Below are 13,679 nucleotides of genomic sequence, written 5' to 3'. Positions count from 1 at the left end.
CAGGCCATTTGAGTTTGCACTTTGCTCTTCATGTATAATTAAAAAATATTCTCTTTTGGGGTTAATTTAGGGTAATACACGTTCTGTTTTTCTGGGTGGCAATGTATTTCCTTACGGCAGACTAAAATATAACCTGCCTACCTGCTGGTGCACTTTCCTCTCTGGCTAATATACAGGTTTAATCTGTACTTGCATTACCAGAATGTGCTCTCATTCTTGAGCTAGTTAAATACTATTTTGCTGTTTGCAGTTGTTTCAGAAAGACATTTAACTGTATTTCCTAATAACTGTATCTGCATGCCTGTAGTTCCACAGTGGCTTTTTTTATTTATTTATTTTTTTACAGTGTAATTCATGAAACATGTATTTTGTTAATAGTGCAGTTCAATGTGAATGGTTAATTTGAACTGTATGTGTATTATCAGATCACTCTGAACTGAGTGTCTTTTCTTGTTTCTCATGCATGTTCCTCATCACAGATACATTACTTGTGCGAGCTGTAGAAGGCGCGGTCTTTATACTTTCTTTTTCTTTACCATTTCAATAAAAAGTCGTTCCTGCAGCAGAGTGGCGCCCTTAATGTAAACACAACCAAAGCAGGTGAGTACAGAGGGCGTACAGTAATTGTGGTTTGAGAAACAGTCTCCGAGGAAAAGCCTCAGGATTGTTTTGCCCGAAACGAAACTGAAAACTTTCAGTAGTGGGGAGAGGAGCGAGAAATGAAAGTCAGATCGCACAGGAATGAAAGACAGATCGCACAGAGGAGCGTCGAGACCAGAGAGCGTAAGGTAGGCTGCTGCTGCTGCTGCTGCATGTCTGCTGATTTGTTATTACTTGATCATGTTAAACACAAGTACAAGACAAGATGTTTGCAGCTAGTTTAACTGAAATTTGTTCATGTGTATGTATTAAAAAAACTTAAGAATAGACAAGCCTAATAAAACATTATTTGACTCATAGTGAGGTTCATTCAGTCTAATTTAACCAAATGATGCATAAAAAGATACTTTCTCCTGTGCTACTTACAGATAAATAGGTTGTATAACACCATAACCACAGGACAGTGCTTGATAGTAAGGGAAACATGCAATAATGCAAATACATGCAAACCACTGGGTGTGTGCAGAGTACGCCTACCATGCCCTGATGACCATATGTATTATTTTTTATTTATCATTAGGCTGCTCTTTATTTCTTCTGTCAGGATGAAACGAATCAAGCTCACAATGCAAATAGCAGTTATTTTTACTTTTCAAACAGTATAAAGTTGATATTGACTCCTATTCCAAAGTCCACACTCCATAGTGAGAGTCAATAAAGTGAGAATAAACTTGTGATTGGTTTACAGTGATCATCAGACTGTGAACACTTAGGCTAGAAGTTTAAAAAAAAAAAATAAAAAAATGTAGAAGAAATACACTAAAACTATGGAATATTTTTATGTTTAGTTCAAATATACAGAGTGCTTTAGTAATGATAAAGAAAATATGGGGTAGCTCCACTTTATCCCTACATATATCATATTTTTACACAATCCTCTTTCTGTTTTGCTGTGGTCTCAAATTTTCCTCCTGGAATAATTAATAGTTTTCTCTTCATGGCGTTAATCGAAGCAGATTCAGTCTCAGGCTGCAAGAGCTGATATTGCTGAAACTATGATTTTCTTTGACTGCATGCACCTACACACACTCAACGCTTCCTGCAACACTTCCTGGCTGTCGCTGTGGGGTTAGGGTTAGTGTGTGGGTGTGTACTTGTACTGCTGTCTTTCTGAGGAGCAGTTTGAGTGTTACGCCATCGGAGAGTGAGGACATTTCGGCCGGTCCTCACTTCTTTGCAAGGCTGTTTTAGGGTAAAGCTTAAAATTAGGTTATGGTTAGGATCAGATCAGTTAAGATAAGATTTTATTTGTCACATGCACAGTTATACATGTATTTTTGTACCTGCAGCCAGTAGTAAAAAAAAGTAAAACAGTAATAACTGCACATAACACACAAGGTAAACAATATAAGTGTAAATGTAAACTGAGAATATAGAATAAAATATAGACTGTAAACTCAAAATGTAAACTTAGAGGGGGGTAGCTCGTATATATACACACATTTACAGTACTGAAAGCAGCTATGTGAGTAAAGTGCAGTGGTGCAGTGGTATTTAAGTCCAGTTAAGGCTCAGAGTTCAGCAGGCGGATGGCATGTGGATAGAAACTCTTTTTCAGCCTCTCAGTCTTTGTCCTCAGGCAGCGGAAACGCCGACGTGATAGCAGTACAAAGAAGACAGAGTGTCGGAGGGGATTAGGGTAAGGGTTAGGCACTGAGCTGACATGGTTAGGGTTGGGGTAAAGGGCTAGGAAATGCCAATGCCAATGAACGTCCTCACTAAGATAACTGTACAAATGTGTATATATGTGTGTGTCATCCGTGCAGGATTTGCACAACATACTCAGCACCACTAGAGGGCGACTAATCACTATCCTGCGCATCCAATGAAAATAAACAGCGGTAGTTTTATGTGAGGTTTTAAAAAGTGTGGTGGGCTGAATTTGAGCAGCAGAACCTTCAAACTGGGATTTAGTTTCATATTCAAATGCCTGTACAAGGACATTAAGATTTAAGACAGGAGTTTCCTTTAATACTATGCAAGCCAGAGTCAAGATGAAGGCCAAAACCAGTTCTGGCTGAACTGTCCTCCATGCTGGACGATGAGTCCGGCCCCCCTCCATGGTGACCTGAAGGGACTGAGGAGCAGCTTCAGTGGCAGACTGCTTCACCCTCCATGTGTGAACTAAAGATACAGAAGGTCTTTCCTTCCTGCTGCTGTTAGGCTCCACGGCGAGCACTCCTAATATGTGCAATATGTCTGTTATCTGTTCTATCTCTGTCATGTCTGTATGCTGTTGCAAACTGCAATTTCCCCATTGTGGGACTATTAAAGGTTTTCTTATTCTATTATTCTTATTATTAATTGGGAGGGCTACACAACTAGTTGTCTCTAAGCCTGTTGTTGTAATTGAAAATCATTTATTTGTAACTCTATAACCACACTGGGACTACGCCTAATGTTGCTTTCTGTCCTGGAGAAGCATGTTGCTACTGCGAATATGGAGATTCAAGTTATTTCCTCAGTGTGTTACATGGTGCTATGTATCTTCTTGCATGTATCATACAGGTACGTCCAACATGAGCCACGTTTGTCACTGCGGTTGGTCTGGTTCAACCTACCAGGGTATGAGAATTCACCAGGGGAAGAAGGGATGCATGCCGAAGGGGATGAGCATCCCTCAGAGTGAATACTATAGTTTACATCGAAAACTGACCTTTATAGTTCCTCCAGTAAAACGAGAAGATCCTTGGATTGACATGTTCAAGACTGGTGAGTGCTGTCCAGGTTGTGTACTGTTGCATCTGTCCGTGGTCGTTAGTTAACATACTTGCCGCACGTGTAGATACAACATCTGGTGGCTCTATTTCAAAGTTGAGGGACAAAAGGCTTCTGGTGCCTTTGTGGCACTCATTGTTCTTTAGAAACCCCAATATCTGTCATAATTCTGCTTATTTTCACAGCATCATCGACCATATATTGATTAACCGTCAATTTCTTACCCTTTTTAGATAAATAAAACTAAGAAATATACTGTCAATATTCTGTTATTTTTGTAAACAAATTAAATTTGGTAACATTTGGTTAATTTTGGCCAGAGTAGCAGCCTAGCTGTTCACACCAGACATATTTCTGCACACTAATCGACAAGCAATGCATCTCCTTCAATAACAGGAGCTAATACGAATTTATAACATGTAGCCTTTCATGAGTTCCTGCACATTAACTGCGCATTCATTCTCAAACACAGACACAACAGACTCTTCGTCACACACGAGCCTCCAGATTTGCCACTGTGGATGGTCCAACATGACAACTTACCAAGGCCTGAGAATTCACCAGGGAAAGATGGGATGCACACAAAAGGGAATGAGGATCCCTGAGAGCGAACAGTACATCTGGAGAGATAAGTGGGAGGACTCTTATCAAGAGGACAGCAGGCCATTTATCGGTGCTCCAGTCAAGGAGGAGGTATGTTCCTGTAATGATAAGACCAAAACATTCATATAACCAGCTCTATAGGCTAAGCTTCTTATCCTATTTACTAAGTCATCAAAGACAGTTATAAAATCATGTAAATCGAAATAAATAATCTTGTACCTCTCTCCGACAGAATGTGCTCATGTCTCCAGACCTGAGCTATAAAACAGCTGCCAAACAAGACAGCGTAATGGAGATGTTCAACTCATGTACGCATTATAATTTTATTCATAACAGAAAATAACACACATAAAGAAAAGGCTTTGTTTAATGGTGAACCATCCTCTTTCCTTACAGTGGTTGAAAGACAGCTACAAATGGGCGCCAAGTTGGACAATGGCCATCAAGATTTCACCACTGGTCCACAGGTGCTTTAGATTTCTGGCTTGTTTGAATGTGGAAAAGGAACCGTTTCAGCTCAAATCACTTTGTCCACATGCACATTTTTATGCCTCTGGAGGTAGTGTGTTTATTTATTACATATTATTCCGTTCATCTGCCCAGCTCTTCTGAACATGAGCGGGGGTACTGAAAGGAAGAGACTACCATCAATGCCATTGTTAATGACATTCAACAAGTTGTTGCAATGACAAACCAAGTAGAACTGATCTAAATGTTGAGGTGATGATGTGACATTCAGTGGGAGGAACTGATACAGCTGATTGACTTATGACGCTAACACAAAGTTCCCTAGATGTTTACTCCAAGGAAACACCAACAACAACATTCAAAATGTCGATACATGGAGCCTTTTCTTTCCAAATCTAGAGTGGTGACGGCAAGAAGAGCTAGCTCCTTATATACTGTAAACTAGCAATATTTGTATGCTATACTTGTTTCACTGGGAAACATTTGGGCTGGGGAACATACAAAAGGGTTACCTTGTCAACCAGAGCCTTGAACATCCAGAGACAAAGCATCAGGAATAAAACAACGGGCAACAAGGAAATATCTTTGTACAGTATGTGGACAGGGCGTAAGGAACATCTTATGTGAATTTCTTCAAATGTGGCACAATTGTTACTCTTTTCTCTGACAGCCTTTCTTGATGCCGGTGTTGCCGGTGATCAACACCCAAAACAACCCTGCAGCTGTAGACAACCCTGTGATGGACACCACCTCAGAAAATACCCACAGATCACTTGACTTCTCTACTGGTCTGCAGCAGGTACCTCAGGTTTCTTCTTTTTGAAATGACAGAAGTTAAAGTAGTTTTTGGGAATCACTTCTTAAGTTTATCCACCCAGATACACCTTTATACTATTTTCTTTACCTGTTTTCTGTTAACTGTGTTGCTGAATTGTTCTACTGTAAATACATTAGGTATGTTCAAGGAGTCAAGGAGGTAGATATGTTCCTGTAATGAAAAGACCAAAACTTATATATAACCAGCTCTATAAGCTAAGCTTCTTATCCTATTTACTAAGTCATCAAAGACAGTTACTAAATAATCTTGTACCTCAAATCACTTTGTCCACATGCACTGTATGAGGATTTTAATATCAGACTTGCATTTTTATGCCTCTGAAGGTAGTGTGTTTATTTATTATGTATCATTCCGTTCAGTCCTAACGTGAACGAGCATTCTTAAAGGAAGAGACTACCAGCAATGCTGTTGTTAATGACATTCAACGAGTTGTTGCAATGACAAACCAAGTAGAACTGATCTAAGGGCCCGTCCACACGGAAACGCAAAAACGCCGAAACGCAGAAGTTTTTCATCGTTTTGGCCTTTCGTCCACACGTATCCTGTAAACGCATTGCCCTAAAACGCACTTTTCTGAAAACGGGTCCCAGGGTGGAGAAATTCGAAAACGCAGCTCTTGCGTTTCTTTGTGGATGGCGAATACGGGGAAAACGATGACGTCATCGCCACACTCCCGAGCAGCCTTCCACATCCCGCGAGACGTCTCGTAACAACATCAACAACAATGGCGGACTACAAGCTAGTTTTCATGCTGGAGACGATATTGAGCCTATTAGGGTTACTAGGGCAAAATATCATGCTCCTGTGCCACCACGCTGAGCAAAAAAGGCGATTTGTAAACAGCACTCAAGCTTTATGCGCATGCTCCGCATCTTCCTCTCCATTTTTGGTGAATTTCTGAAACCGAAACAGCGCCACTTATAGGCCTGGAATAGGAAGTAGCGTTTTCGGTCGTGCTGAAACGGATCCGTGTGGACGCGGATATTTCTTGAAACGATGATCGAAAACGGAGAGGGAAAAGATCGTTTTCGTACGTGTGGACGGGCCCTAAATGTTGAGCCTACATGATTGAGGTGACATCCAGTGGGAGGAACTGATACAGCTGATTGACTTATGATGCTAACACAAAGTTCTCTAGATGTTTACTGTGAGGAAACACCAACAATAACATGTCGATACATGGAGCCTTTTCTTTCCAAATCTAGAGTGGTGAAGACAAGAAGAGCTAGCTCCTTACATAAACTAGCAATATTTTTATGCTGTGCTTGTTTCACTGGGACACATTTGGGCTGGGGAACATACAAAAGGGTTACCTTGTCAACCAGAGCCTTGAACATCCACTAGAGACAAAGCGTCAACAACAAAGCGACAGGCAACAAGAAAATATCTTTATACAGTATGTGGACAGGGTTTAAGGAACATCTTATGTGAATTTCTTCTTCAAGTGTGGCAAAATTGTTACTCAAGGATGACATGTTTTTTGTTTTGTTTTGTTTTTTTGCCTACAACGTAGTTGTACATATGCTAAATATGACAAACCTATACAGACATCTAATAAGATACAATGATTACTCTGAATGTAACTGGTCAGCAGAGGCATAAAAGAATCAAGAATCCTTTATTGCCATTATGTGAGAACGTAACAAAATTTTGGGTGGTAGCTCCTCGCTTAAATAGTGCAATATGAAAACAATAGAATAGGCATAAGACTAATACGACCGTTACATTCTGGTTAACACAGGTGAAAGTGTGTTGATGAACGACTGGGAAAAGTTAGCCAAGCTTAATTAAGTGAAACCCTTCAAACCTCCTTCTCTCTTTTCTCTGACAGCCTTTCTTGATGCCAGCGTTGCAGGAGATCAACACCCACAACAACCCTGCAGCTGCAGACAGCCCTGTGAAGGATACTGAAAAATCATGTATGTATTGTAGTTCTGTTCAATTCATAACGGCAACAGAACAAGAATAACATACGGAAATATCTCAAGTCAGCTTTATGTGCAGTGATACTCAGTCAGTGAATTTTTTCTCTTCAGTCTTTGAGACCCCACAGCGCACTCATCAAACCGTCACCGCCTCAGAAAAGGCCCGCAGAGCACTTGACTTCTCCACTGGCCCGCAGCAGGTACCTCAGGTTTCTTCTTTTTGAAATGATAGGAAGTTAGTTAGTTAGTTAGGAAGTAGTTTTTGGGAATCATTTCTTAAGTTTATCCACCTTCATACTATTTCCTTTACCTGTGTTCTATTAACTGCGTTGCTGAATTGTTCTACTGTAAATAAATTATGTATGGTTGTATGGTTTAGGTGGACGTCCCGAAGGAGAAAGTAAAGGAGAAAGAAAAAGATAAAGAGAGGGAGACTCAAAAACTGCAGAAGGTACTAAATTCTTTTTGTTTTTTTTTTATCTAAAGTTTGCAGCCTTACTTAAAGATGGCAACATCAGTGAACAGATTCATTGCTATGTTGGTTTATCCACCATTTTGTTCACACTCATATATCTAAACATTTGCTGCCTTCAAATGGAACTTGGAAAGCTTGTGATTGCAACATGAAAAAGCATGAAATGCATGTCATTGAAGTTTTGACGTCACCTGTAAGCTAGCGACAGGACCGCTGCGAGGCAACTGTTGGCGCCTAAAATCCTACAAAGGCCAACAACTAAACAACTAAAGCTAATGAGCTTTAAAAATTATGAAAGCAAAATCTAAATGATTAAACTACCATATACAAGACTGATAGTGAGAGCAAACATATCACAACTCATGAAAAAGTCCACGTTTGAGGTTACTGCTACAACACTTTCTTAAAAACATTGTTTTTGCACTAATTAGAGAGAAAGATGCTGACTGTGCTATTATGCTAGCTAAACATCAGAATGTTGGTTTTGTTTTTGTGACTTTTGATGTTAGCATTTAGCTCAAAACACCACTGGTCCCATACTGCAGTGAAGCCAGTATTGAAGCCATATTCATTTTTCCACGGAAAGCTGTTTTCAGTAACTTGAAAGCACCGTAGCTGTGGGCTCACACAACACCTTTCCTGACTGTAGACACTTTGGTCTTGTTATACTCGATTCAGAATTTCACTTTTTCCCTTCTTTCAAGGCAAGACAGGACAGGATGAGAGCTGATTTACAGCAGAAAATTCGCATGAGAGAGCACAAGATGACCGAATTCAGATCATCTGTTAAAGCCTGCAAGGTAAGACGCGGCGGCAGTTCCACTTTGCGATTTCTGTTGTGACATTTCTGTAACATCTCGGCACTTTTCATCACTCTTTCAGGGCAGCTTGGATGCCGAGTGGCTGGAGATCAACAGCGTGTTCTCAGAGGTGATGAGGGCGGTGGAGGATGCTCGGCAGGAAGCCCTTCAGCCTCTGGAGGAGAGGTGTGTGCATGTCACGACTGTAACTCAATTCATTTGGGGTTACTGTACATACAGTCTGGATACTGATCTGTGAATAAGCGTCTTCACAGTAATGCATTGTTGAGGCAGTTACAGCACAGTATATTTTACTAAAACAAGCTGCCTAATGCATTATTTTTAGGAGACGGAAAGTGAAAAAAGCAGAACGAGACCTGGTTCAGAAACTCCAAAGAGAAATTGATGCACTCAGAGAGACCATCGGTGAGCTGGACATTAATCCAGACTGGAAGGTGAGTATCATAATTATCATACCATACTAGCACAAACACAGGAAGCTTTTAATTCAACTCAAACTTGTATCCAACATACTGTCATTTCCCCATGTGTGCGCAGGGTCCTCCTCTAACAAGCCTGGATGATTTAACTATCCGGACACACGCAATGGTTGACACCTCATCCTCCTTCGGGACCCTGAGAACGACGACCTCAAGAATGATGAAACAGATCCAAGAGAAACTGGAAAACCTCTCTCCTGTTGGCGAGTTTAAACATCTGTCACAGTTTGTATTTAATTCATTCGGTGTCATTTGGTTCATTGGCTAAAACGTCAATTTGTATTTCCACAGAACTCAAGAGGATTCCAACATTTGCAGGTGTGTATCTCAAAAACATAAATCCTACTCAAATACATAGGAACCTGGTTATTATTCTACACTTTACTGTAACTGTATATTGTATTGCCTCTTGTGTGGATGACACAAAATAATACAGTAAATAACTAGGTATTTAATTAGTTAAGACAGATTTCACATTGTTTTTCTTGTGTGACCACGGAGTGGAATGGTGTAAGTGCAATCTTTTGTGGTATTTTCTGCCATGTTTCTTTACAAAAGAAAAACCACACAGAAAAAGCAGCCAGACTCGAGTCATAGCATTTCGCCATATACACCCAAATGCCATATACAAGTTGCATTATCACCAACTTGCTCAACTTCTAGTTGAGCCAAATGCAATCTTGAATCTGTGAGTTCTCCATTTTTAATCTTCTATGTGTCTTCTAATTTTTGTGGCTTAAGTTGTGTATTAAGTTTGGACGTACAGTATTCTACCATAAAAGGTGTTAAAGTTGCCTGCACACTGTTGAAAATTTTTAGTTTGAAACATGGAGACAAAGCATACAAACACTCTGGAAGCATATGTCCCTCATGGTGACAATGAATCTATCAATTCCCAAATCCTTTGAGATCTTTTCCCACAGTAAGGGAAACTATCTGAATATAATCAGAATATCTGGGTCCTAAAACATTTAGTTTTCATGGTATCACCGTTATTGTCTTGCAGCAGCTTTGGCGTACAGTGCCAACCATAATTAGCTGTGTCATATTCTACATGAAGTATAGAGCAGAGATGCAGCATGTTTCAACATCTTGAGAGGCCACCACTCATGAGAAACGTGACCACTCATACATTGCATTTCTTGGATAAACAGTGCTAATTCATTGTCCAAAATAATTGTAAGTCAGCTAACACAGTAGCTCACCACCTTGGCCCTGTTAATAGTTTCTGTTTAATGCCACCTTTGGTTTGACCGGGCCCACTGGCAAAACGGTTAAGCCTTAAGTGAACTGAAGAGTGCCTGATCCTTATGGAGTAGTTATTGGTTAATGAATATCAGTCACATGTACATTCACGTCAACATATGCCTATATGTATTATTATAGTTATACAGGTATCATTTAGTTCTTTTCATGGCCAGTTCTGATGCACATTGACCAATACTGGGCACTGATGCAACACTGAATATTTTGATATGATTGCTAAGCTATGACAGCTAAAAGCCTGTAAATCAAATCATGTTGATAGCATGTTCTATTGCTATCTCCTACAGTTTGTGGATGCCTGTTACAGAGACGCATGTGATAGGGCCAGGGAAAATGTAGTGTGGATCTCAATGATCCATTAAGTGTACAAATCCGAAGTTTTCCCTGACCAACAGTGTTTATTAATGCAGACCAATGAATTTTTTGCCCTTTTCCCTTGGTGTTAAATTTTAAAATGCTTGATAAGATTGCTGGTGATGAAACTGGCAACACTAGGGGTACCCTTCACAAACCGCAGCTTTGCATACTGCACACATCAGTGTTTTTCTGATGGCTTATAGTGTCAAATATTGCCAAGTTGCTGCATTATGCTTGCTCTGGCTAATTTTACATTACAGTAAATCAATTTTTACACTGTAGTTACCAGTGCGTCAAAGAAGAGTTCTTTTCTAGCAGTGTAAAGGTAGCCTGAGCTGGCAAAATGTCAACCCTTTCTACACTGGACAATTGGGGCAAATACCCGTTTTTGGTAGTAGTGGAGGTACTACAACCCAGGTATCAAAACAACCAAAATTACTGTGGTTCATTACAATTCTGATGCTTCTTTCCATATTTACATTTATTGCATTAGGACTGCGTCCTGATTCTGTTTCCCTTATCTAATTGTATTCTTTGTGCAACCCTAGTGGACATAAAGCTGGACCCAGCCACTGCACATCAGTGCCTTGTTCTTTCTGATGATGGGAAGAAAGTAAGAGACGGCACAAAGAAGTCTACAGTTCCTGATGCTCCAGAGAGGTTTGATGTGTTCGGCAGCGTCTTGGGACGCAACAGCTTGACCTCTGGAAAGTCTTACTGGGAGGTGGAGGTCAGCAACAAAACTGGCTGGGATCTGGGTGTAGCAAGGGGCAATGCGAACCGCAAGGGTAAACTCACGCTTAACCCAGATAATGGTTACTGGATTACTGTACATTTTGAAGGCAAAAAGTACGCAGCCATGACGGCACCGCCAGTCCAACTGTCCCTGAAAGAGAAACCTCAAAAAGTGGGGGTGTTTGTAGATTACGAGGAAGGCCTCGTGTCCTTCTACGATGTGACGACCCAGTCTCACATTTACTCCTTTACCGAGTGTCTGTTCGGTGGGGAGATCTTCCCATACTTCAGTCCTCACCTCAAACGGAATGAGAAAAATGCTGATCCTCTCATCATATCCTCCGTGCAAAAGAAGAAGTGAATGAAGCTGAGGTTACTGGTGTAAGTCTTGGTGTAAGTTTCCTGTGGTGTGAGTCATCATTTCAACTTTATTTTTTTAACTATAGATTAATGTAGATTTCCTGATATTGTGATGAAGTGAAGAGAACATGTCAAAATATATATTTTCATAAAACATTTTATGCCTAAGGATGAATTAATAAGGTGCCTTATGTCTGTGATAGCTATGCAGATATTAGCTACAAATATGAAATGGGAGAGTTATATAAAAATTCACCCCCATACAGTTGAATGAGGAAGTTAGCATTATAGACTAAAACTGTCTTTTTGTCCCGTGCTCTAAACATGTTTATTCCTGTTGTAAAAGTAGACTTTTTAATATGTTGGTCTCTGGGGATTAACTCACTTTTGTAGCCATGTGAATACATGGGGTGCATTTTTTACCAGTCTGTTTCTATTGTGGCCACTGATGGTGCTAGTTCACCGAAACAACAAATGTTATCGTGTAACGTGAGGCTTTATGAATAGAACTGCCACTTACAGGATTTCTTCTGTGATTTTTCAGTGCTATTTTATGGTTTTGGTATGAAATGAAAGTATAACACATTTTTGACACTGTATCTTTCAGTAAGGCCGAGATCAAAAAGTGGCTTATTGCATGCCACAGCCTTCTAGTGGCATGCATTGGCACACTGATGACATGCAGCTAGGGCTAATAGCCTATAGCCTTTGATTAATCAGCAGGACATAGAGGCATATTCTTCTCTCTATCCCAGTTGCTCTCATTGTGTTACATCTGCTCCTCCCTCTCCTGCATACCCGTCCTTACAAATCCTTATTTCATGTGTTTTGCATTAAGTCATTTTTGTACACCTTTGTCAAAATCACCTTCACCTAAAAAGTGAAGTTACATATAGGTAGAAAAGGTTGTTTGCTATCGATAACAAATATGTTGTAAAATACCAATTGATGCATTCTTTTCAAGGTTGTAACAATAAGACAACTGCACAGAAATATAAAGCTACAGCTAATTTGCAACAAAAAAAGTATGCTAACCTAAAACCCAAGAGGTTTTGTTTTCACATATGAGTATACAATGTTAAAATAATTTCCTTTACATTGTACTCTTGCTTCACTTATAATTATATGCATTATATAATTAAAATAAATGTCTTAAACCTACTTGTGTCATTGATTGAAATGTAAATGTTCAAGTGTAAAGTGTACATGATATTACTTGAGTTTGGAGCATTCAGAGGTAAAGTTGCCGTTTTCAGGGTGGAAGTGTAGGCACTGCTTTAACCTCATTGAAGTAAAAGGCAAGGACAGACACATGAAGTGTACATTACGCTCTGAAAAAAATCTAATTCTTAGACGTATTTAAACATTTTTTTTTTAAAAGAGTACTGCAATAGTTACTTTCCATGGTAACTAGTTACTTTTATAGTGGAGTATTTCAGTTACTAACTCAGTTCTGGCTCAAAACAGTAAGGACGTCCATCATAAACAAAGTCGTCATCCACAACCTCAGAATCAGAAAAATATTCAGCCATGTTGCAAATAAACTAGCAGTAGCAAATTACAGGTAAACCAACCGACCATTGCGGGTGCACGGCGCTCAGAGATGACATCATCCAGGTCAGAGGTCAGTATGTCAATCTACAGACCCCGGATGATGATAACAGGTAACTGTGGACCCAGCCACTGCTTGTTTACTTTATTTTGTCATTTACACTAATCTACACAAACTAAAGTTTGGACGCACCCTCTCATTTAATGGTTTTTCTTTATCTGCATGATTATTTACCATTGTAGATTCTCAGTGAAGACATCAAAACTATGAATGAACACATATGGAATTATGTAGTAAACAAATAAGTGTGAAATAACTCTAAATATGATTCATATTCTAGAGTCCTTAAAGGAGCCACCCTTTGCTTTGTTGACTGCGCTGCAAACCCTTGGACTTCTCCCAGTGAGCTTCATGATGTAGTC

General features: G+C 39.8%; 1 protein-coding gene across 1 annotated transcript; it reads left to right on the top strand.

The window, feature by feature from the left end:
- Window positions 1–3,036: 3,036 nt before the first annotated feature.
- LOC311487629 (uncharacterized protein) lies at window positions 3,037–9,415 on the top strand. Its single transcript, XM_084543980.1, has 12 exons — window positions 3,037–3,372; window positions 3,851–4,071; window positions 4,214–4,289; window positions 4,378–4,448; window positions 5,120–5,248; window positions 7,119–7,206; window positions 7,324–7,412; window positions 7,592–7,663; window positions 8,392–8,487; window positions 8,570–8,673; window positions 8,834–8,942; window positions 9,046–9,415. Exons 1-12 carry the CDS (start codon window positions 3,084–3,086, stop codon window positions 9,253–9,255), a joined length of 1,554 nt encoding a protein of 517 aa, XP_084400106.1. The 5' UTR covers window positions 3,037–3,083; the 3' UTR covers window positions 9,256–9,415.
- The last annotated feature ends 4,264 nt before the right edge of the window (window positions 9,416–13,679 follow it).

This window comes from Chelon labrosus (genome assembly GCF_963514085.1).
Source record: "Chelon labrosus genome assembly, chromosome: 1".
NCBI lineage: Eukaryota > Metazoa > Chordata > Actinopteri > Mugiliformes > Mugilidae > Chelon > Chelon labrosus.
Note: the sequence above shows the minus strand (reverse complement) of the source record. Positions and strands in the feature narration are given on the sequence as shown.